Source organism: Barbus barbus (genome assembly GCF_936440315.1).
Source record: "Barbus barbus genome assembly, chromosome: 16".
Taxonomy (NCBI): Eukaryota; Metazoa; Chordata; class Actinopteri; order Cypriniformes; family Cyprinidae; genus Barbus; species Barbus barbus.
The window spans coordinates 9,239,786-9,266,887 of NC_136744.1; the positions used below are offsets into that span (position 1 = coordinate 9,239,786).

Below are 27,102 nucleotides of genomic sequence, written 5' to 3' on the forward strand. Positions count from 1 at the left end.
AATGAATCCTAAAAGACGTGTCTTCCAGAAAGCTGGGGTGATGCTCTGACAATCTACTGTCCTCAGGAGACTTTGACACAGAATTACAGATGCTACACAGCAAGATGCAAACCTCTGACCAGCACCAAAAATAGAAAGGCAAGATTAGAGTTTGCAAAAAAGCACAAAGGTGAGCCAGAAGAGTTTGGAACTGGGTTCATGGACTGATGAGACAAAGATGAACCTTTATCTAAGTGATGGGAAAGCAAAAATGTGGAGAAAAAAAGGGAACTGCAATGATCCCAAGCAGACAGCCTCATCTGTAAAGCATGGTGGAGGTGGTGTCATGGCATGGGCATGCATGGCTGCCTCTGGAACAGGCCCTCTCAACTTTACTGATGACTTAATGTATGATGACAGTAGCAGAATGAATTTGGAAGGGTACAAAACCATCTTGCCTACCAATATTCAAGAAAATGCCACCAGATTTATTGGGAAGTGCTTCATATTGCATCAGGACAGTGACCCAAAACACCCTGCCAGTTCAGTCAAGGAATTTATAAGGGCAAAGAAATGGAAAGTCTTAGATTGCCCAAGTCAATCTCCAGATTTAAATCTGATTGAACATGAATTTCACCAGCTGAAGAGGAGAGTAAAGGCAGAAACTCCCCAAAACAAGCAACAATTGGAATCGGCTGCATTAAAGGCTGGGAAAAGTATTTCAAAGGATGAGACCAAGAGTCTGGTGATGTCTATGGGTCACAGACTCACTGCTGTGGTTGTGTGCAAGGGATCTGCAACTAAATAATAGCTTTTAATCTTTTATATCTGCCTTATGTTCAACTGTCCCAATACTTATGCTCACATCAATGAGTGAGATGAACTCTAAAAGTGCTGTTCTTTTTATTTGGTAAAACATGTATGTGTTGAAACGGCTAATAATAAAATGTGACATTCTGTAGTTTTGTCTCATATTCATCTTTTAATCATATTTGCACATGTCTTGACTCCACAGCCAACACAGCAATTTTGTCTTCACTGTTCCAATACTTATGGAGGGCACTGTATGTATATATATATAATTTATTATAATAAATATATTATATAAATAGATAATAAATCATCGAGATGTCATTACAGAGGTATGGTGGTGGTGCTCTTTGAATATTGTCTATGGGGAGATTTGGAGTTGTAAAGTTTATGCATGCATATGCATACAGTTAAAGCAAAATACTTGTTACAGATGCAGCCGAACACAAACGTAAGTGTAACACACAGTGACTTTATTTGCAGAGATCGTGCAGTGGATGAGTGCAGCTGGGGACGAGAGGTGAGAGTCCGCTTCGAAGAGGTTTTGGGATGCCATTGGGGAAGGAACTGAGTGTTGTCTTTGTGCTTTCCAGGAGCGAGGAGCAGAGTATCCGATGAGGATCGGGGCGACAGAGAAACTGACCACAGAGAGGAACAATCTGGACACAGGGAGACAACGGGACGGAGAACAGGAGGTAAGTACAACAGGTAAAGGATTGGAGGTAATACTCATCGAGTTTGGCTTGCAGGAATGGAGTCCACGTTGGATCAACGAGATCGGACACTGAGTGACTGGAGGTGTGTGCTTTTATGTGATCCTGATGACGGTGGTGGTGATAAGGAGCAGGTGCGCATGATTAGTAAAAAGGTGCAGGTGAAAGTGATCATGATGACGGTAGAGACGGGCCATTCTGTGACAATACTGCTATATGATATCTATGTCTAATTGTTTGTAAACATAACAACTGGTCATAAAGGGCTCTTGACTGATTTGTATCTTCTAGGATTTCAATTAAGGTTTTAGAAAACACACATTATGGCATTAAATGGATGTTGTTCGAGATGAAAGCTGTACATCCTGTCAGTTTCTAGTGTGTAGTTCTGTATGAAGGGTATGTTCAGAGGAACAGAGACTGGGTGTATTACATGCTAGTTCCTGGCCCAAGTCTATTAATTGCATTTTTTAGTGAACAGAGTTTGGTTTTACTTTTAAAATACCTCAGAATCAGGTCTTTATTTATTTATTTATTTATTTTTTAGATTAACAATAAAATTTCCCCTGAGATTCTACAAAGGATAAGCGGTTTGAAAAAAAGGATGGAATTAAAAATGTATTCTTTTGACAATATAGTAAGATTGTGACAGTGCAATCTGACCTTTTCAATATTACTTAAAATATATCATTAGACTCAGAATGGATGGATGTACTAACAATACTGCTACCGATCATGCAAAAAGGTATAAATTTTGCATTAATATTTATAGAAATACTCAATAAATAATGAGTTAGAAAGCAATTTTGGCTTAAACAAATAGGGTTATTTAATTCCCATGATTCACCCTTATATTTTAAATGATCTTTCCGGTACATTGCCTCATGGCTGTGGTATTGGTGTAATAAACGAGAGCCTTTTTGGCTCCCAGTGATCCAAATGTTTGACCCTTCCAGGTAGCCATATCTCAGGAGCTGCAGGTGCTGAGTCATGTTCAGAAGGAGGCCACTCTTATCTCCTGTCTCCAGAAGGACTTTTTCAGGCAGTTGGGTGTGGGGTGAAACGGGAACCCTGGATGATGTGGGCTTGTTTTTTTTAGGACAACCTGTTGTTTGTGCAATTTAGTGACCCTTTGGAGAGCCAGAAAGTTTTCTTCTTCTGATATCTTAATAAATGGAGTAAAAACTGTCTGTGACATTACAGTGGGACAGTCTAACCTCCAGAGATGGCGTTGAGAGAATGTTTTTGGTGTAGGGTGACTCAGCAAACTTTGTTCCAGCTCCAGCCATTAGGGCAGAGAGAAGACTTGCAGAGCCACGGAGGTGCACTATGACTCTGCACAAACGTATGGATGAGAACATGTGTAGCCTGTAATTTTGGGGGGAAATTATTATGAATGCGTTTCATTTTAATTTTCGGTTTAATAAGACATACTGTTATGCGTTAAACATTACTTAAATAAATTAATATTTTCCATTAACAATTATAAATGAACAATTCAAGGAAAAATAATTTTTGTTATTAATATTTTACTCTCAAAAGTTTTAAAACATTTCTAAAATAATTTTAAATTCTAATATTCTATATTCTTTTTTGAAAAGTTTTGTTGAAAGTTTTTTGGCTAGTAAAAAAATGAATTTGATTAAATTTGAAATTTTGAAGTAGATAAACCAAAATATGTTTTTCTTATAAAACACAATGCAATAATCTGTAGAATACATTTTATAATTCCAATACTTTTTTATTTTATTTCTACATATACACATATTTCAAATTTTGTAAATTAACATTAGTTATGTATTATCAACCAATATAATTTAACAATGAACAATAATATATTTATAAATGATCATTAACCTAATAAAAGCTGTAAAACAATGTAGTAAATTGTTATTTCATGATGCCTATCCTGATATTTCTATGCAGTTTAGATTTGATGGGATGAACATTCGCCATAACAACAGCTAATAAACATTATCTTAAGTCATAGCCAGTAGCAAAGTCCTGGCGTGGAGAACAGAGACATCCTCTTATTGCTTATTTCATGGATCTTTAAGCAGCTTTCACACCCTCTAAATTATAACTTTAACAACATGTAATCCATAATTGGTTTAACTACCTAAATAAGTCGGAGATGTTTGAGATTGGTAATCACGTTAATAGTCTGCTGTATTTAAATTCTTAATCTGAGGCTGAAAAATCTCACTTTCTTTGGGAATGCATTATGCAGGGGGATGTCAGAGTAAATTAAATTCCCCTCTGCACACTAAAGCATCAATTTCCTTATGGTAATTATCTGCGGGAATGGATGTGTCACTGGAGGGAGTCAGGCATGCTTGACATTTAGCCTCTTTATGTGGAAATGACACAAAAAAAAAACTAAGCGGCAGGAGGGAAATTAATCTCTCGGCCGAGCGAGTATGGTGAAGACCCTAAAGGACTGTCACTGAATCAGTCATTATGTTTGTGACCCCATCTTGAAAATTGAGCCAATAATACGATGTAGACAAGAAAAAGACTAAGCTTAAGGAGCTGAGAAGAGTGGAGAAAAGTATCATTTAAAATGATCATGCCTCTAAATTTTGGAGAAGCTTTCTGAAAGGTGGAGTCAGTTTGGCTGAAATAGACGTGCTAATACTTAGACTGGACAGAGGTTAAATGTCACAGGAGGTCAAAGGCGACTCTATAGCCCATGTGATTTTCTGATCGCTCTTCATGTTTACTGAAAACAGCTATCTTAGGTTTAAGAATCCATTTATTACAAAACTCTTGCAAAACTCCAGGTGCAACTGACACTAGTGGCAGGAAAGGCATGTTTATTCCTTTTTAAACCAATTATTATTTCAGGGGAAGATTATTGATTAATAAATAATTATTTTGCCATGGTTCCTTGTGCAATGCTGTGTTATGATTTTAAAACACTTTCACCATAGTAACATTTTGACATTAGTATCACATAACCAGCTCCATATGCATGGCTTTTCTGATGTAGTAGTTAAACTTGCTCAGGAGCTCACCTGGTAAAGCATTGGTTTTGCGATGCAGAGTTCTTGGATGAGTCACACCACTTGATAAATTACTCAAATACTTCTGAAGGCAAGCTAAAATGGTCGGCTATGGTAGCTTATCTCACGGTTAACAGTATCGGACGGTGTATGTGGTACATTATTTTCAAATGAAATCACGCACAATAACCTTTTAGCTATACTCATCTGACATTTAATTTCCAAACTGTTGTGATATATATGAAAACAATTCAAATGTTGCCAGATTCATATTCATGTTTAAGAGAAAACTGAACATATTTTTAGCTACACTCACTGGACATTTCACTTTGAAAGTGTCACAAAAAACAAATATGTGCAGATATGTCACATATTGATCAATTGATCAATGACTTTTGATTAACTGGATGCGATAAATTACAGAAAACAGTCAAAGTCCAGTCACATTTAGAATTGTTCAAAGAATTTTCACGTGTGGAATTAAGTCATTTCAATAGAAATCCACAGTTCAAAATTTCATATGCAGGTGAAGATTTTCCCATGCAGATTTTGCAACAGGTTCAAGCGGGCTACATGGGCTCCTTTCACTGGCCAACAGAAAGTTTCTTGGTTTGAAAGTTACTTCTGTGTGAGCTCAGATTCATATGTCTCTATTATTGACAATAGACAGCAAAATGTTGCACCTTTATAATGTCAAATATAGTAAATGTATTGATTGTTAACTTTTATGCTTCACATCACACTTTATGCTCTAAATCAATGTATCTCATAGATGAGGTGACCCCTAATATCCTCAGATATTACACGTGCCTATTTGTAGATGAAGATCTCACTATGAAAAGATAATTAGGAAAATCTCAGTAACATTAGAGGTTGTTTCAGCAACTTACATCTATTGTGTTGAGCCTGTCTTATCTCGGATAGGCTTTCACTTTGTTTTTTGTTTTTTGTATGTAGGCTCATATTGATGGGCTGAAGGTCACCTTAGAGAAAGCACTTCAGCCCCTCAAACAAAAGACTAGTCTGATCCCTTTCATTGGCCCCAAGATGGACGTTAGTTATCAGTTAACCACATCTCCATCTCTAGAAATACCACCATGGCTCAGCTGTCAAACCAACTGAAAACAGAGAAAGTTTTCCCATAATGCAAAGCATAACTTAGAATGACATCTTATTTCCTCAACTCTATATGGTTAACGTGAGGTTTATAATTTGAACACTGTTTGGACTTCTATAAATGAATTTTTTTGGTTTTGAGCACTTTTCAGTCATAAGTTGATTCTTCTAGTTGATGATTTCTAGGTGTTTTCTTTAACTGCTGGATTCAACTGAGCTGCTTCCAGAGCAGACTGTTTCAAAACATAGCGCAAACGCGACTAAGGGGGAAACAGGAAACCAGCATGTTCCTATTTCCTGTAAGCAGGTGAAGCTGCACTGGTATTCTCTCTTTTATTCTCCAAACCACAGTTCTTGGGGTGCAAAACTAGAGCATTTCAGAAACGTGTGTCTTTTGTTTTCTTTTAAGATAACAGGCAAAGTTTTATTTGCACAGCTGTTCCACAAGCAGTTTGTACGTGCTATTTGGATGTACCAAAGTAATAAAAGCATGCAAAAGAGGATCTGTGAGAAACTGATTCACCCATTTATCCACATGTACACACATATAGTCAAATACGTAAGCCCACACACACCAAATGTTTAAGACAATGGCATAACCTCCACATTTTCAGAAGCACTCATCTAAATCAAGGGAAATTATGCTAATAAAACATCTCATTATTCAGAGCTCAGAGAATCAGTCATTGACATTGCATCATTATAGATCTATTCACAAACACAGATTGGATTTCATGAAAAGGGAGACTTTCATTTCCCACACTTCTTCATCATTTATTCTTCTCTTTAAGGAACATGCTGTGCTTTTAGAGTTATTTTATGGAAAGTACCGGGGCTTTGGGATGAAGGTAAGGGTTTCCCGGTGGGACAGTAGTGATCATTCCTGACAGAGGAGCCTTGTTGCCATAGTTAGGGGTGCTCCAGGTACCAGGATGGCTCCTAGAAATGGAACACTGGTCAAACTGGGAATGTTCAAATTAAAGGAATATTCTAGATTCAATCAACAGCACTTGTGGCATAATCCTGATTACGATTACTGATTACCACAAAAAAAAAAAAAATGTTGATTTCCACAAAACTTAACATTTGAATCTGTAAATGTTAAAATACTCGCTGTTTTAGTCATAAAACCACAAAACATAATCAGTATGTTAAGATGACAAGATGACTTAAGTGAGCAAAAAATTACAAAAACAACTTTACATCTCAAATTTTACCAGAATGTTTTTTTGTATATAATATACATATATATATATATATATATATATATATGTATATATAAAATATTTTAAGATACACTTTTATCTAACTGCACCCTCCAAAATTTCTTATAAACAGACAGTATCATACTGTGTTTCTACAGTGTACGATGAAGGCACCCAGCATGCAATGCAGCATGAATAGAGTTTTTTATCCTTGATGATTGTATTTATGCTATTTCAACTGTTTTTTGTTCACTTTTAGCAGTTGTTGTTTGTTAATTTTGTAATGTTGGTTTATGTTGTAAATGTTGTTTTTAATGGTTGTGTTTTGTTTGTTGAGTACTGATGTCACATCTCTCAAAGACGTATCTTCACTACTAGTTGCTTCACCATTATGAAAGACCCATTCACAAACAGTTATGAATATTAAATAAGTTATTGATTTATCTTCATGCTTAAATAATGCTAAAATAAAATCATGTTCATGCTTATAGTAGTTTGACTAACTTAAAATCAGGCAATTGGTTGGTAGAATATTTCATATTCTAACTTGTCATGAATTGTTTTCAATTGTCAAACTTCTAACTTGACTAGATCAGAAATTTGAATATAACATACAAGGTCTAAGGTCCCAAACAAATACTAATCACCATTATGGTGTCTTCAAAACAATTACAGTAGCAGGACAACTTTATAATGTGAATTCACAGTAAAACAAAAGCAGTAAATTACTATGATATTAGCATAATTCTGCTGAACATTCAGACATTTTAACCTAAAATTTTGATGTTGATGGAAAAAGTCTGTAGACTCATTATGTGTCAACTGTGTCTATTAATGCTTTGAAAAGGGGAGTTTCATTCACTTGTGTCTGATTTTCCATAATGCAAACAATGTCAGAGTCTGTGTCTTATGACACTCTCAAGCGATTGAGTGTTGCCAAAGCTGCATGCGGAGGAATGAAAACGGTTTGGAGACATTTGAGTTATCACCAAATAACGAGGAGGAGAGAGTTAGAGGAAGTTGTAAAGGTGCTGACATTCTGCTTTAAGGAAAAGAGATGGGAGGCCTGTTTTATCGGCAAAGGAAACAGATTTCAGAGCACCGGTGACTCCAGGAAAATGGATCTGGGTTGAGTAAAAACCACGATTACCACCGGCAACAAGAGCAGCTCAACTTTGGATAGGGCCATCTGGAGAGGTCTACTCCAAAAAGACGGTAAACCAGCTCTTCTGGGGCCCAGCTAGGAAACACGTTTTCAAAAAAACCACCCGGTCCCTGGGTGAGGAGTTTGGTTTTCCTCCAGTGCTTCTCTCAAACACCTCCTCCTCCTTCTTCCTCTTTACTCGAGCTGCAGATGCTTTATTCCTACTCATTCTGAAAGCCGAGGACGTTTTGCCGTTGCAGACGGAGCATGGAAGAGCGCCGCTAGGCTGGTTTTGTTCCCAGTAGTGTCTGTCTGATTTGACTCTTCAGAAGCCCACAGAAAATATCAATGCCTCACGATTTTTCCGGCCTTTTTAACTTAAAAATTAAAGTATATTTTTTCCTTTTCTAGTCTTCATTCGGTCTGCTTTATAAGATGACCTGAACTTTGTTCAGCCATGTCATGTTGGGGTCTACTAAATAATGCTGTAAGATACGGTTCACACACCTCCAGCCAGAGCCCATGCTGCAGAGCGTTGAAGAGCTGTAAATCTAGGGCAGACACTGACAAAAGGGGAACATGCGGGAGCTCGAAAAAAATACGTTTGACATTGCACATACTAAGGCAGAAACAGAGAAAGAGATCAGAAGATAGATGAATGCAATAGTTGTGGGAAACGCCTCTTCAGAGGGATTCTATGATGTGCTTCCTGCTACATGGCATGTTTACTACTGCACTATGTACATGAAAAAAAACCCTGACACAAATGTATGCAATGACACAGACTAGGCTTAATTCATTACCATTATCCATTAGATCATTATATGATCATTATACTGTATATATATATATATATATATATATATATTATGTTCAGTTATTTTACTTTAAAGGCAATGCAAAGAACCTATTCATTGTCATTAAAGTGAAATTACTGATATATACAGACACTAAAAACATAATGGTGATCATATAATATTCATATATTGGTGATCATATAAATAAATATATATATATATATATATATATATATATATATATACATGTGTGTTTCAAATATTAAATTAAACATTAAATTATTAAATCATGAATATTCTTATTTATTTATAAAAATTAGAAACAAAGAAAATTATTTCAGAGAATTTGTGTAGTGGTGTTGACCACAAAAGTTAACCTACAGAAGAACTTTCTAAATACAAAGCACTGCTGCCACCTACTGAGACAAATTGGTCTTACAGTGAGGTGTAATGTAAGCAATACAATGCAATAATAATATAATATAATATAATATAATATAATATAATATAATCATTTCTATGATTAAATGTGAAAGTAGGACTATAACAGTGAATCAAATGAAAACATGCCCAGTATATCAAACATTAAAAATATACTGTATATATATTTTTAAATGGCTATTTTTAGGACTTTTTTGTATTATTGTGGCAATATTTAAATGCAATTTGAGCACATTTCTCCTGCAAATTCTACCATATCACAAGCACATACATGTATTTAAAAACTTAAAACAAAAATTGTTAAATCATCTATCTATCTATCATTATGGTTCATATGAGAACAGTGATTGTCAAGATAATCATGTTACAAAGCAAAAAATGCATCCTCCCATTTCCCTGCACTTGTTCTTTGTAAGATGCTGGAGTCAGTGCCAGTGTCTCAGACCAAAGGAAGGGAAACATCCTGGACAGATGGCCAGTCCATATCAGACAAAGCAAAATATCTTAATCTAAACTGCTGAAATGACTTACCCCGCTGTTTGTGGAGTATATGGTAAAGAAGGCAGACTGACAACTGAAGTCTGTGGTCTGTCAAACCGGGCATTTCCAGTGTAACCAGGTATAGAAGTTCGGCTATAAACAAAACACCTTCTTTATAACAAGTTCTGTAGAATGGTTATGATGTATATACAGATACACAGATCAGAGTCATACTAGTTAGCAGGGGTGGGAGGAGGTATTGTGGTGCGCAGAACAGTCAGAGGGATGAAGTCCTCTCCTGGGACGTCCACACTATCCATGTTCTTAGAGCCCACCGTACCGCTGTACAATACAGCAAGATCATAAATATCATTCAAAGCCTTAATAAAATGTACTGAAAAAAAAAAACTGTCAGCAACAATACACTGGAATGTATGTAACTGATTTGATTTGAGTAAATTACAATGTATACAGAATGTTCATTAGTTTACTGGAGATCTCTAAGATTTCTGTATCTGCTTACCAGTATAAAGGTATATGGCCTGATTTTGGACAAGGACTGGTGCTGTTAATTACAAACAATAGTCAGAAACAGCACAAGTTTTAATCCACAATCTACTATAAATCTGTAAATATACAGTGAAAGCTCAGACTCTTTAATTTATAAGATCTGAAATAAAAACAAAAGGTTATTTGAATCACATACAAGCTGATGGGTTTCCTTGCATTAAATGTGACACGTAACTGATGTCTGTTCCAATGGGATCCAATGGCCTGAAAGCAATGAAATCTCTCTTAAAGGAATAGTTCATCCTCAGGCCATCCAAAATGTATACGAGTTTCAATCTTCATAGTAACAGATTTGGAGTAATGTAACATTACATCACTTGCTTACCAGTGGATCCTCTGCAGTGAATGGGTGCCGTCAGAATGAGAGTCCAAACAGCTGATAAAAACATCACAATAATCCACAAGTAAACCACACGACTCCAGTCCATCAATCTTGTGAAACAAAAAGCTGTAGGTAGAAAACCCAAAGCCAAAAAAGATCAACCCCCTTTGTCTTTTCACATCAAAACCCACCAACATGTTTGTTAAAAACTGTTTTGGAATGCTTTTACTTGTATTTCTCTCCTGATTCAGACAAGACATTTTCACAAGACAATTGATGGATTGGAGTTGTGTGGATTAGTTGTGGATATATGTGATGTTTTTATCAGCTGTTTGGACTCTCATTCTGACAGCACCCATTCACTACAGAGGATCCATTGGTGAGCAAGTGATGTAATGCTAAATTTAATCAAATCTCTCCCTATGAAGAAAAAAAAAACTTCCTTTAATGTCTCAGATCTTCACTGGAAGTAACTTCACATCCAGTGCAGCAGACTCACCTGCCACAGCTCAGGTCTGCTGTGGTATCGCTTCAACACAAAACGTAGACTCACAGGGTCAGCCATTTTCTCCAAAGTAGTTGTGGGAGGTTTGTGGCGAGGAGGTAACTTTGAGTCCCAGTCTACATCCTCATACGCTCTATACCAGAGCATATTCACACAATCACAGTATAAGGGATATGAACATTAGCTTCTACATTTTCCTACTTTTGGTTTTGTAACAAATAAATAAATACATGGACATGAACTATTGATTTCAGTTGAAATTACCATTGCACCAACATAGGTGTTACACATATATTGACAAAATTTATACCCTGAAGTATACATTGAATGCACTGTAAGTTTTGGATAAACGTACCTGTAAAATGTATGAAAACACAAATGGTACAGAAATCTTTTGAAAAGTACCAGTTGGTCAAGTTGAGAGAGTCTTGGAAAATAAAATGTGGTAGCTGTGCTGTCAAGAGAGCTTTTAGAGCAACTAATCAGACCTTTGGGCTGCAGAGGTGTAGATGTATTGTCGAGCTGCCGTTGCTATGCTATCAAAAAGAACAGATGTTTCTGCACCCTATAAAGGGAGAGTGCAAAGACAGTGGAAAGATAGCAATATTTTAGCAAATGTCCCATATACAGGGTGACAAAATAGGAAAATATACAATAGAAATTTAGTTCTTTCTTGCTTTAAATTCTTTCTTCCTTCCAAAGAACACAAAATTGGAAATTTGGAAGAATATAGGCCTACTAGTTTTAGCTCTTTTGACAATGAATGCTGACTGGACCCTTTATGTTTAAAAAAGATTCAAAAGCACCATAAAAGTAAGCTATCATATAGGTGATGACTCTGTGTATGCACTTTATTCCACATACGCCATAACAAAAGTTTGGATTGCGTAACAGACCAAAATGCAGGTATGTTTCACTGATAATCTGCTGCAGTGGTGTTTTGGGAGAGGTGGGAAGGCGTTTTGTCAGAGTCACGTGACGTGCTCATGAACCTAGTCGCACTTGAGTAGAGCTCCGTACGTTTGGCCCCTTTTTGCTGATTTTTTTATTTTTTATTTTAAGTTTTATTCATTAATAATACTTTCCCTGATGGCATACAATCGGAAACAGCAGGAGTTGTCTCCGTCGGCTTCTCCGATTAAGAAGAAATCAAAGCTACCGACCGCGAGCGATATGGTGGACAAGATGGCGAACACTGATACACACTTTGAGGACATTCTAAGAACCGAGTTGACAGCGATGCGGAACGAGTTTGCTTCTCACATGTCAGTTGTTCAGTCGCTATGCTCTAAACTAGATCTGCTTACAGGGGAGATGAGAGAACAAAAGCATGTTGTTGCAGATCAGCAACAGGTTGTGGACTTACAGGATCGCAATAGGCGCAGCAATCTGCATCTGGTTGGATTGCCTGAAGGTTCTGAAAAGGACGACCCTATGGGCTTTTTGAAAAGATCGCTACCGACATGGCTCCCGTCTCTGGCGGGCAAAGAGATTGAAGTGGAGCAAGCGCATCGCGTGTACACAAGGCTCTCCTCAGATCGCGCTAAACCACAGGTTTTCATCTTTAAACTGCTGCGGTACATGGACAGGGAGCTCATTCTGCGGGCCGCCAGACTTCATGCCCCGGTGAAAACTTCAGATGGAGCAACGCTGTCTTTCTTTCCAGATTTTTCTCCGGTCACCGCAAAAAGTAGTGCATTTGCACCAATTAGGAAGGAGATGAGAGACGCTGGCATCCAGAATTTTCTCCTTTATCCTGCAACGCTGAAGGTCATTCTCAATCAAGGTGAACCTAAAATGCTACACTCCCCAGAAGAAGCAAGAGTTTTTCTCAGATCCCATTCATCCACCAACTCTCAGTGAGCTGAACATTTGCTGTCTAATCAGAGAAGAGGTGCTCTAAATGGTTAGGTGTCTTTCACTGTTCACTTTAATGTTCACTTCTTAATTCATAGTTACTAGAAGTTTCATTGTGCATACAGTATCTTGTATAGGTGATTTAATGGCAGACTCAACTGGTTTTATTTTCAAACTTGTATTTTGTCTTAATTCTGTTTGATACCCGAGTTGTAATATTAATGAACTAAATGGCCCTCACAAACGTACAGGTTTTCTGGTTTGTTTGCGAAGAAGAAAGATTGATATAGTGTTAGTTCAAGAATCCCATTTGAAAGAGGAGGATATATGCAGGTGTAATAAGTTTTATGAAGTGGTATCTCACTCATCTTCGGATACTAAAACCAAGGGTGTCCAAATATTGGTGCGAAAGAATTTAAATATTACTATTTTAGAGAAAAGTTGTGATATAGATGGTAGAATAACACATAAAAACAATAGTGGAGAATAGGAATATTGTATTTCTCTCAGTTCATGCCCCTTGTACTCCTCACCCTACTTTTTTCTCTGTTTTGTCAACCTATCTCTTGAATCTTAATGAGGATGTGCATATTTCGGATCAGGTATGGGGTATTTTTACATTGTCTTCAAAAAACCCTAATCATCAAATGATTCATTGGAAATTGCTACATAGGGTTTACTTGACTCCAATGAAACGTTTTTATACGAATCTGTCATCTAATCTCTTTTCCCAAGGAGCTTTAGGCAGGTTTTTTTTTTTTTTGCCCCTCTGTCACACCTTTTTGGACTCAGCTCTCACAGGACCTATCATATTTGTTGGGTACTGAGATATGTTTGCCATTTTTTTTATGATTGACTTGTGGGACTTCACCTTGTCCGTCCAACAAAGATGTTTACATTTAGCTGCTCTCACAGCAGCAAAAAATTGCTAGTCAACTGTTGGAATCCTCCTCACACAATGGACAGACGAACAACTCAACATGGATCTTGTGCGAAGGCTGTGGATTTGTGGCATTCAGCTTTTGATGTTGTGACACCTTTTCTGAAATCTTTGTAAAAAATATTTTATTGTTATTTATTTATCTATTCATATTAATTTATTTTTATTATTGTTTATTTTATTTTTCTTATTTATTTGTTTTATTATATTTTGGGGGTCTGCCGGGGGGTGGGGTGGATTCTGGATTTGTACAGCTGCTTTTTGTTTTCGGCTATTGTTTCCGGAAAAAATCAATAAACAGTTGTTAACAAAAAAAATGAAACGCATTTGTCCGTGTTTCACTCCGTCTCGAATCATGCTCATGGAAAGCGCTCGAGAAACAGTATCTCTTCCGCGGCTCGGTACGCTTTCAACTCGTTTTTTTTTTTAGTTAGAGCAAGAGACTGTACAACACTCACGTTACAGGATTTGGCTGATTTGTACGTAGAAAGCATGGCATTAATAGAAATGATCATTCATGTTTTCATGACCGCTGTCCAAATTCAAAAACGTAACTAAAATTAAAACATCTTTGAGAGCAAGGGGCCCCATGCCATGGTGTATTCTGCGTATAGGGAGGATCGGTTCTGCCTCCAACACTGGCAGAGACTGTCCGTTTCCCCTGCCATCCCTAATCTATCTTCCCATTAACACATTGAAAGTTGCCACACTAGCTGCATGACTTTCGATTCATTAGGTAAATACTGTAGCTAAAATAACTATGTGCAAAAAATGGTAAAAGTAAATGAGCTACAAACCAGTGTTATTTATGTCAATACATTTAAAACATATGATAAGGAAAAGCAGTCAGAGTGGCAGAACAGACTAACACTTTAGAAAACTGTTCCATCGTTAATGAATAACTATAGGAACAAATGACTATGCACTATTAACAGTAGTAACTACTATTACCTAAGTAACGATTTAGTAAGTAACAGCGCTCAGTTGAAACTGGTAGTTCACTATTAGCTAATCAATAACAATTTTTTCATATATCCTGAAGAACTCCTAAGAATTAGGCCTACAGGTTCATAATTAATGTGAATTATGCATAATAAATAATTGATTCTAAAATAAAGATCATGGTAACCCACTAGTAATGACTCACCTGAATAACTACTATCCAATACTTTACAAAACCCTCAAAAGCTTACAATGATTTCAGTCATTACTAGGGAGTTATCATGATCTTCAATTTAGAATACTGATCCAAATAATCAGTCATTCCCTTTGGAGAATTTGGTAATACTTGAGTCATTACTAGTGGGTTACCATGATTATACATTATGTATTATTCATATTAATTATGTATACAGTAGTTCTTAGGGAGGTATGAAAAAATAATAGTTACTGATTAGTTAATATTGAACTACCACATTCGAAGCACTATTACTTACTAATACAGAGTTTCTTGTTAGTTACTAGTAGTTCCTAGAGAGCTAATATTGCGTTACTCATGTGTTCTTGTGTAGTTATTCATTAATGATAGAAAAGTATTCTAAAGTGTTACCGACTGTTTTTGTACAGCTAAAAGTAGCTCGAAGCAGATGAAATCAGAAGTTAACAGGGCCATTGTGTCACTTGTTAAACTTAAGATTTTATTCAGATCTTACTAAATGAATCAACTAATGAAATTGAGCATTGCTTGAGAAACTGAATAAGGAGGTCTGTTCCTTGCACAAAACAAGGTCTGTTCCTCGCACTAATTTAGATTCTCCGAATACAGAAACAAACCTACAAACTAATTTTTGATACCTTTATGGTGCTCTTGTTTTTGAAGATTAAAAGCTGCAGCTACATTCACAGTACCTGCACGTATAAAAGCGACCAGTACCATTCTTTTCCTTTTCTCCTTTTATGTTCCAAGGAAGACAGAAAAGTCATATGGGTTTGGAACAACATGAGTAAATGATGACAGAATGTTCATTTTTCTTTAAAGCTCATATGAAATGTTTAGTGCTGTAAAACTGCTAAATCTTCAAACAAACAGCATACAAGAGTATCATTACAGTAGCGTGGATGAATAATTGAGCATGTCTATGACTGACCGCATTCATTTCATGGTTGTCCTGAGAGAGGCGTTTAATACTCCGTGCATTTGTCCAACCTGATAACAAAGCAGATGGAATTTGTTAATAAATATGTAAGAATCTAATACTGTTAAATTGCTTTTTGTTGCACACTGCTGCAGTCAGCCCAAATTTGTAAAACAAAAAAAGATTGCTGTTACCGCCGAGGTTTGCCTTCAATGCTGCCTCTGGTTTCATTCTGGAGTTCCACCTTTTGTGCTCAGACATGTCATATATCAGAGCTGAAGGTCTGGTTGGAGGAGTCTGAGGCCTGTCTCGCACTCCTGCTGGAACCCACAGATCAGACGCAGTGTAAACCTTATCGATGAATGGGGTTCTGCTCTTTGCCTCCAGATGCACCTGTGCCCCTGCACTCAGTTGACCGGAGCACGGATCTATTAGAGTCACATCTTCACGCAGCAGAGCCAAAGGAGCTCTTTCATCAGGCAGATGGGCTCCACGAATGAATCTGGAGGACGCATGTCTGTCTGTCTCAACCATGCTCTCAAAGTCATACCTTCCCTCTGGACCCTTCCCACAGGGCAGATTCATACGTCTGCACAGCCACCTGCTCACTTCATCTGAGCTCTCACAGGGTGCCTTGAGAAGTCTTACACGATAAGGTTCTCGTTCCTCCTCCATTAATGATTTTATAAAAGCAAACAATTAACCAATAAATAGAATATATTTCCATTAATGCTGCATCACTCTTCTAGATGTGGTGGGGAATGTGGGATTATGCAGATGGAAGCCACAGGTGTAATCATCTGCATCTGCGGTTGCCAGGAGACTGTGTCATTAGTTTGTCATTAGATTGGCTCCTGTGTCACTGCAGTCAGCGGGAGGTCAAATTACTGGCATGTGTCTGAAAATTGATGCTGGGACTCAAAGCGAAGCTAAAACTCATTATTGAGTAGAATTACAGCGAGTTCTAGTTTTTAATCTAATTTGAGCAGTAAAATGTGAATTAGTAGAAGGAATGATGATTAGTAGTAATTAGTGGATTTGAGGAGGCTACTAATGCATATAGGAGGTATGCATTAAAAAAATAACCGTAATATCATGTAAGGGTCACTAGGTGGAGACCTAGATCAGACAATTTGAGCTACGACGGTGATTCACATTGTGATGGTGGTTCTTAAATAAAGTCAAATATCATTACTACACCCTAAGCATAACAGACACCTTTTGGCAGTTTCACATATCTATCTATCTATCTATCTATCTATCTATCTATCTATCTATCTATCTATCTATCTATCTATCTATCTATCTATCTATCTATCTATGCCTACAGATACACTTTCACTATGAGAATGCAGACCAAGTAAATGTTGATGTTTCTTCTTCTTATTATTATTATTATATTTTTATTAATGTTGTTTGGTATACTATTAGCACTGAGAAATCATGAATGCATAAGCAACACAGAGAGAGGCAGCAGTTGCTTTATTGTGATTACTAATCAAAAGCTCTGATGCATGATTTAAATTAATTTCACATGGTAGATCAAATAAATATATGCTATATTTTAATATGCACACTGCTTACAAATTTCAATACAATATTTTGGTCACACGGCCTTCATTGGGCATTGTTTAAACATTAATCAAATTAGCTGTGTGTGAGATTTATAAGACCTTTTGTTTTTATTTTTCCTATGCATCCTGATTTATCAGGAGTTCCGGTGGCATTAATTTATAGATTATAATAAAAATATTACAAAATAAAGATCAATCAGCATACGAAAAATATTCTTTAGCGCATAATCTTGAGTCTGTGATGTTTTGGTCTCTATGGTCTGTATGTTCACTGAAGCAAAATGTATCTCATACAGTCTGCATCAGTGGCCAAAGATTAGTAGATGGTCGGCTTGATAAAAATGGTCAAATGCAATATTCTTCTTTACACTTGTTTATAAAAACAGCTCTGTCATTAATATGGCTGTGTGTGCTTGCGCTGTTGATGAGAATGCCCTTGTATATCTGGGTGTCACAACGTGGTACTGATGATGGTGATAAGCGCTGATAGCTGATGTTAAACTCGGGCCTTCGTTAACATAAACATCCAACAAACATGCAGGAAGCTGTATGGACTGGAAACGGCGGGTTAAAAATAGTCCAATTAGAATTATTTGACAATGTTGCTCTGCATGTATAACACCCCCGCCTTCCTGTTTAATTATGTTGAAAAAATATCTCAGTTCCGGTTCAAGAGAGAGAGGAAAATCCAAAAACAGTAAGTCAGCACAGTTTTCAGTGGAGGTTCAAATTCAGACTCTCCCTTTAATAATTCACACCCTTTTATAGTGCTTGCTTTGTTTCAAAAGAAATGAAAGCTGGATACTCTATTTCAGGCTTTATGCTCTTTACTGCAGAAAACAGACCGTAGGTCCTGCTCGACTCAGTGTAACCTTAAATATAAAGCTTAAAGGCTGAATATTAATCACTTTCCTTTACAAGCTTTCTAAAAACAAAAAAGCCAAACAGCATAGCGGCTTTTATGACTTGCACTGGTCCACATCTGAAATGCACCAGGAAAAGGAAATCACATGTGACACAATCAAAGACTTTCCAGCTAACTATTGACCAGTAAATCTAGAAACTCATGCTCACCAATGCAAAAATATACAACGAGATGGTGCTCATTAAGATGTGAAAGCAGATCAAAAGGTTTCTGATGGTTAACTGAATTAATCAAGGCCATTTGACAGTCATTTAACAGCCATTTATGTTATTTATGCTTCAATTAGCATTTTCGTTCAGTAATGCAGCCTGTGTGTTTGAAGACACACAAACAACCGCAGTGGTGTTTGCAGAGACGTAAACAAATTCCTCTGTAAACAATTAAGAATTAATGCTTCACTCTAGGTCTAGAAATGCCATAGAGTGCTGCTCACTTCTATAAAATATTGCACTCCTGAATGAACTCCATCCAAAACACAACCTGCAATTTGTGTTTTTTTGATCTTCCCGGGTCTGTGTGCACACTAATTGGCCATATTATCCCTGACAAGAACAGTGTGAAGACATTTTTGCAACACCATTGGTAAAAGACTCCTCAGGCATTTGGCTAAAGCAGTGTTACATGATCCGTGAGAGCGGCACCCCAGGCAAAACAAGAATTCACCAGGAATGTGCAATATAGACGCTCCTTCACGTTCCCAAATAATATGCTAAAACATGTGACATTCTTTGTGTTAACGTCAGTGTGGCTATCCCGTTTAATTAATGCTCGATCCTTAATTTATTTGTTCTTGCGCTCATTCGCTTGAGGTTCATTCAGTGGGGGAGCTCTTAATGAATTAGAACATCTTTGGTGCTTGGAGATGAAAGTATTTTGGCAGGGATATGGGTATTTTTAGTCCAAGAAATAATTTTCTTCAGAGAGAGAGAGGGGGGGAAAGGGGGAGAGAAAGACAGAGTGAGAGTGCCATGTTGCTGAAATCTGGTTATTTGTCTGCTCCCTCCTTCCCTTCGCAGGCCCTGACATTATTTAAATAGCCGCACACCCATCCCATGGTGCCCAGCCGTGCACCAGAGTGGCTAATTTGGGCAAGCCTCATTCATCTAGAAAAAGAAATGCAACTGTATATTTTAGAAGATGACATGAGAGAAGGGAAAATAAAGGGTAAAAGAAAGGAATGAAAAAGGAGAGAGAGAAGCTTGAGCAGCTGCTGTGGAGTTTGTTAGTCTAGCCTACATACTGTCAATGGTTATGGTTTCTTCAAAATTATAATTGGTTTTAGAGCTTGCAAGCCCCATCCACCACAATCCAAACCTGAATGATTTTCTGTAGAAAATAAAAATAGATATTTTAAAGAATGTTGGGGTCCAAACAGAATTGAACCTCATTGATTGTATGAATTTGAGTGTATGGCAGCCTTCAAACCTAAAGGGTTTAAAAATGTTGTAAACTTTCAGACACGACTTCAACATTTGTCTTGATGAACTTGCTAGTTATCACTTACAGTATTTTTCCATTTTCAATGATATTTATTTCTGGGCTATGTGTGTGTTTTTTTCTTTTTGGCCAGGGTTCTTTTTGGCTGCGTCCTGTTAATTAGACAACAGACCCAGGATGGACGCTGACCTGCAATGACGCCTGGGACTGTGAAAAAGAAAGTGGGAGACTGTGAGTGCAAGTGTGAGAAAGAAAAAGAGAAACAGAAAGAAGGAGAGACAGCAATGATTGCTCAGATGATGCTTATTTATTTCCTCTCTAATAAGGTGCCCACTTACAGGCCTTAAAGGGCATATTACTGTCTGGTACATTAAAGTAAGAGTTTAAAATTGAGATTGAAGATCATTTATTTTGTAAACAAAATGCACTGGCATTTATCTTGATGTCTCCCAGCAGTATGCCAGCATTATTAAAGGTTTTCAAAAGAAAGTTTTGGGATGTCAAACCTTTCCCTCTGTAATGCAGATTACTTCTACAATCCTAAAAGCGAAGGTCTCAGACTGAGATTTTCATATTTTCAATGCCATATATCCATTCTACGTTCCCTAAAGAATGCTTAAGTGAACAGTTTCTAGAAGAACCTTTTTTTCTTGTGTAAAGAACATTTTAATAGCCTAATCTGAATAATATAAAGAGCTATAAAAAACCTGTTATGAAACGGTTTCATGGATGTTAATGTTCTTCATGAAACCATTGATGCCAATAAAGAACCTTTATTTTTAATACCATAATGAAATATTGTTCTTATTTTTATGTCTTAAAGGGATAATTCACCTTAAAAATGAAAATGTTGTCATTTTGATGGTCCTCATTGACTTCCATAATATTTGCTTCCTTAGTGTGGAAGTCAGTGGGGACCAACAACTCTTTGGTTCTTCAAAATTATTCAAAATATCTTCTTTTGTGTTCAGCATAAGAAACGTATACAAGTTTGAAATGACTTGAGGGTGAGTAAATGATGACAAAAAAAATAATTTTTAAAGGGGTAGTTCACCCCTTTAAATGAAAATTCTGTCATTAATTACTCACCCTCATGCCGTTCCAAACCCATGAGACCTTCGATCATCTTCAGAACACAAATTGAGATATTTTTGATGAAATCCGAGAGCTTTCTGACCCTCCAACTGAAATATTCCCAGGCCCAGAAAGGTAAGGACATCGTTGAAATAGTCCATGTGACATCAATGGTTCAACCATAGTTTTACGAAGCTATACTTTTTGTTTTCTTTGCACAAAAAAGTACTCGTAGCTTTGTAAAATTATGGTTGAACTACTGATGACCATTTCAATGATGTCCTTACGTTACTACTTACTACTAAAGGGGCTATATGTGGAATTCAGAAACTCTTGTTATTAGCGACACCGGTGGCCATTAAGTGAATTGCAGCCAGCAAGATGTGTGCTCGTGCTCGGACTCGTGTGCACGTAACATACAAGAACAGACTGAACATGATTCATGGATATTACAGTTTTGTTTTTCTTTTTTGCTTAAATGTAAAAATAAGTTGCAAATACTTTTTTTTGAGAGTGACATCTGGTATGAATATGTAAATATGCGCTGTGCTCTTTCCTCTTTTCCAGAGTGGCATGGCTTGTCGGACATAGCGACAGTAACTAAGGCAGGCGGGTTTTTGCGAAGGGTCATTTGTCATTTTATGGAAAATGTCTGCGTGAAGATTCTACAAAACGTCTTCTCTTGTGTTCCACTGAAAAAATTAAATTAAATTAAATAACAGCATTTTCTGAATTTTCATTTTTGCCTTAACTATCCTTTTAATATCTCCATAATGTTTGCCAAAACAATCAGATTTCTTAAGTAATAGGATGTATGCCGCCTAAATGCTCAGTTAATGAAAGTGAATATTTAGCCATGTTTATGTCACATTGCCGTGGGTTTTGGCCCCAAGCAGTGGCCTCGCCAAGGCTCGTAAGTCTGAGTGATCATTGGTCTTTCTTCCTCTCCGGTCTCCCGTCTTCCAATGCCCTGCTGGCCTCGGCAGCATCACTGCTCATCCAAACACTAGTCATCCTATGAACCCCCATGAGCACCTGGGGTGAGCTTGTCCTGCCAGTGTGGCCTTTGGCAGCTTCTGTGTGCTGCTTTATCACCCTCCCTCTTCCTTGCTCTTTGCCTGTCACACTCAATTAGCCCAATGAAGTAACAAATCTGCCGCTCTATATTTTTCATTAGGGACTGAGGGACCGGACAGATATCTGTGAGTCGTCATTTCCCTCAGTATAGAGAAGTTTATAATCAGCGAATGTATTTTCTCAGATGACAGTGTTTACTCAGCTCTTTCATTAGAAATCAATGCTGTGTTGTCAGTAGGCAGCTCAAATGAAAATCAGTCAGAGCCAATTGACATTTTTGAGATGGAATGATTGGGCTTGTCACACGCGCTTAATCAGAAGCAACAATTTAAAAGGATCCGAACCAACAGCTGAGAAGCTGTCACAAAACATGAAAATAGGAAATGGAAAACAAAAGGGCTCGGAGGCGCCGAATGAAACGTGTGGGGGTTCGTATTCACAGACCCTTTTATTGGAAGTGGTTTGTACAGGCAAGAAATCAGACAATAGCTGTAGCCTGTCAGGAAGCTGAAGGGTCTCTTAGAGATTACAGCCAAATGATGTTCCCACCTTGAGGCAAATACATAAGACATTAATCTGATTTGTGAATTAGTCAGCTCTGTCGTGATGGAAAAAATTAACCTGATGTGTTGTTAAACACCGTCACTGCACTTACACATTGAACAACATAAGATCTGATTAATCGCCACAGAGAAGTTCAGTTGCAGAGCACTTAAAATGCATAGCAGCTGCAAATTTATGAATAATAAAATGGGCAAAACAATAAAACAAAGGGAACTAAACGCAGCAGACAAAAACACTATTAGATGTCAATGAAAATAAAATGTATTTTAAACAAAAAATTATAGCCTATTACTTGTGCTTGGAAAGCTTGCAATGGCATAAATCTATGGGTCACTTTAAATGAAAACATTTGTATTCTCCTATACATATTTGTAAACAAGAAACCTTAACAATGAATAGCTGATACCAATTTTTAACAAAAATTTGGCAAAATACAAAAAAATATATTTTTTATAAAAATAGTAACAAATATCCAGATACCTTTTTTTGCCTCTTTATATTAATTTGTTCTTCTTGCTATTTTAGCACATATATATATATATATATATATATATTGTGTGTGTGTGTTAGGAATCTTACATTTTATAAGGGTTTTCCATGATTTTCACCTTTCACCCGTAGTTTCATGAATTTGAGCACAGCAGGGTTAGTTAGTGATGTAAAATTAAATGGTTACCTCTCTGAAGGCATAATTATATCCTGACATTATTACAATTGATTAATTTACCTTCAAATCTCAAATGCAAATATTAACAGATAAAAAAGTTCTTTAAAAACAAAAATCACCTAATCAAACTGTTTCAGATTATGACCCTTGCATTACTTGCTCTGTGGAGCTGCTACCAAATAAAATTCGATATCACGGTGCATCTTAAACCTCAATCTACCAACTCTTTGGGCACTATAACAAGCATACCGTTATTGCAGTATGTTTACTCATCAATGATTGATCCGTCAAACCTATTAACAGTTTGACAATTTGCAAATAATTTGACTGTTTGCATTGGAGTCTAGTTATTAGTTCCCTCGTAGCTATGAGATGAGTGGGGATGGTTATAGTGTCCTCACTGGAAAGATCATGCTCATAGAAGCTTGTAGATATTTTTAGACCCGTCATTGCCGAAGGTGGCAAAAAAGAGAGGGCTTCTGGATCTGGCTGTCTGCTGTCTCTCCCCTCTTCTGTAGTCCCTGTTTCTCTGTGTTTCTGTCCATTCTATAACACAGCCAAGAGTTTCATTTAAGAAATAAAAGGCACCATAAGGTAGGCAACATAGAGGGTAATGGACTTTCTCTGTTGCTTTGTAAAAATGAGCCTGTCCCTTGTGACTTACGAGATTCCATTATTAGACTGGCACACAATTGCAGAGCCAACCTGTTTTCATTCCCTAAGACTGGTTCGAAATACACCTGGGCTGGAGAAACCGACTGCAGCAGAAAGAGACGATTGAGTAAATGCCTTTCTCTAAGCACCTTAATTGCTGTCAACTGTCTCGCCATTTAATAGAGTCTCGTTTAAAAAATGGGCCAACATTGGGCCTTAACTACTGCTCGGTGCTGCTTGTGTCCTCTCAGGTACAAGCAACAACTGCCTTTTAAGATATGATTTGGAGTCATGTTAAAGAAAAATTATAGACATAGTTCATCCAAAAATGAAAATGATATCATCATTTACCCAGCATCATGTCATTCCAACCCTGTATGACTCTCTTATGCGGAACACAAAAGGAGAAATTTGAAGAATATCCTGGTCACTCTTTTCAATATAATTGTAAATGAGGACTGGGGCTGTCAATCTCCAGAATGGCAAAAAAGCATCATACAAGTATCATAATAGAAATCCATGCAGCTTTGGCACTATTTCCAAGTCATCTCAAGTCATATGATAATTTTCTGTGAGGAACAGGCTTATGAGTCAACCAGTCTAAAATGCCCTCACATGAAATTCATGATCCTGTAGATTTCTATTGGGGAAAAAAAAATATTTCTATTGATATTTCGATTGATACTTAAGTAGTGAAAAATGACTTTTCAGTTTGTTCTTCCCTTATAGATATTATATGGCTCCAGAAGACCTGGAATGCAGCACACAAGCCTTATGAACCACTTTCATAAAATGCTTTTTGAACCTTGAATGCTTTAGTCCTCATTAGGATAGAAAAGAACAACCAGTACGATACTAAAAATTCTCCACAGATAAAAGTAAGTCATACGACTTTGGAAGGACACGAGGGTGAGTATGATGACTGAATGATTATTTTGGGCCAAGTTAATCCCTTAAGTTTCAGAAAGAGAACAGAATCTCTCTGTTTTCAGTAGCTTGCATCAGATAACCTTACAGGGTCCCTGTTAGCAAGAATTAACAATCCCAAGGATGAAAAAAGATACCCAAATACCTGGATTTTAACATTCCTTGAAGCAAAGAGATCAGAGTGGTTTTTCTTTATGTTAACATAACCTCACGCTCAGACAGCTTGACATCTAGTTATGCAGACATCCGTATCAAAACAATGCTCTTCCAGGCTGAACCAAGACACGCTCTGTATTCAGGTCACAGCGGTGAAGAGAGGAGACGAGGAATCTTCCCCAGCACGCTAACTCAGGCGAAAAAGAGGATGAGCAGGATTAGCCTTCTCCCCCAATCACTCGCATCGTCTCCAACTACACGCGAGCCAATCAATAACACACTCACAGGGAGACGCAACAGGTGGTTGGCACAACTTACGAAAACAGATAGCCAATATTCATCTGTTTCCCCCTTCTTCTTCTAATCGAGGGACTGGCATGTCTTCTCTTGTACTATCTCTTTAGGCGTGAGCTGTGAAGTGGAGGATGATTGAGGTAGAGGTGTTTTTTGGAGGGTGTTAGGCATATCACCTCGTCTCAGACCACATCACACCTTCTTAATGCAGCGTTTCCATCTGCCGCTTGTGCTGCAGGCTGCTGACAACTGTCTGACGACAAGCACCGACACACAGCTGGCACTACTGGACCAGAGAAAATCGGATTCTCTGTTGAAATCAGGCATATCGATTTCACTGGTGAATTTCCAGTACAGTATAGCGTCTCTGTTTTTTTTCTGGTCTCCTGATCCCGGCTGTTGCTATCCACAGAAATGGCCCCATTTTTGTTTTTTTCCATTGTGTGAAGTGAAATAATACCTCATGTGTCAAGACAGACCAGCAGGTCGTCGCCTCAATCGCATGGTGTTTGTTTTGACAAACAGAGGGGTCCGCTTGCTATTCTTGTGTTAGCATTCATCTTCCTCTGCTAATTACTTGCTTGCACTAGTTTTGCTGTCGAAAACTGGACCAGAGTAAACAATCTTGAGGTGGGACCGCGAGAGCAGCAGCATCATGTCATCGCAGATGAGCTTTAGTTTGAGGGGAACGAGGGTGCTGTGAGTTAATCTGATGACTAAATGTAGAGTAGTATGACAGAATGTTATACAATAGCTCGTCACATGGTTACTATGGTCAAAATACACAGAACTGGAATTTATTGATAATACTGGAAATCTATATTGAACCCTGAACTAAAAATGTCTACATAAATTCGGTCACCTTACTATGTAATTAAATGAGATTCAAAAGTTGAACAAATAATAAAAGGATATCAGGTTAAATCAGTGCAGTGGTGCTCTTGTTGCCTTTACACAAAACAAATGGTGTTAAAAATGTAAAAAATACATAATTATTATATATTTACATTTATTGATTTAGCAGACGCTTTTTTCCAAAGCCACTTACAATTGAGGAACAAGTGATTCACCATAAAGAGGAAAATAAACACAGGAAGTGCTCATGTTAAAAAGTTTCAGGCATTGATTAGGGCTACGCTCCCCAAAAGTATCGTAAACCTAGACAGTATGTCTGTTGGGCCACCATCTCAAAAAAGAGTTAGCAGATATTAATCAGACAGTCTACTAATGCTCTAATGAAACTTAGCTGACGTGTAGGTGCAACGTTACTTATTGTCAACAGAATGTTCAAAAGCGACCATCAAAATAAATTGTTCCATACATAAATATTTTAAATATTAGAACATAATGTCATGTCATTCTAAGTAAATAATTGTTATTGTTCAACCACCAGTTACATTATTTTTTTATAAATCGTATTTATTTATGAGTTGCTTTCAAAGATCAGTTCTTTACTTGGTTGGCTTGGCTTTATTCAAATGGTCTTCTTAGTGAAAGTGAAAGTGACGTGACATGTGGCCAAGTATGGTGACCCATACTCGGAATCCGTGCTCTGCATTTAACCCATCCAAAGTGCACACACAGCAGTGAACACACACACACACCGTGAACACACACCCGGAGCAGTGGGCAGCCATTTATGCTGCGGCGCCCGGGGAGCAGCAGGAGGTTCGGTGCCTTGCTCAAGGGCACCTCAGTCGTGGTATTGAGGGTGGAGAGAGCGCTGGACATTCACTCCCCCCACCTACAATTGGGGCCTGAGAGTCGAACTCGCAACCTTTGGGCCTTTGGCCA

General features: G+C 37.5%; 1 protein-coding gene across 1 annotated transcript; it reads right to left on the minus strand.

The window, feature by feature from the left end:
- Positions 1-6,435: 6,435 nt before the first annotated feature.
- LOC306882371 (protein SPMIP7-like) lies at positions 6,436-16,686 on the minus strand (the record flags this gene model as incomplete). Its single annotated transcript, XM_079436946.1, is given in 10 exon segments — positions 6,436-6,562; positions 9,742-9,843; positions 9,925-10,032; positions 10,214-10,255; positions 10,397-10,464; positions 11,082-11,220; positions 11,576-11,652; positions 15,972-16,030; positions 16,154-16,643; positions 16,645-16,686. Coding segments are annotated over 10 exon segments (1,254 nt in total).
- Between the last annotated feature and the right edge of the window lie 10,416 nt (positions 16,687-27,102).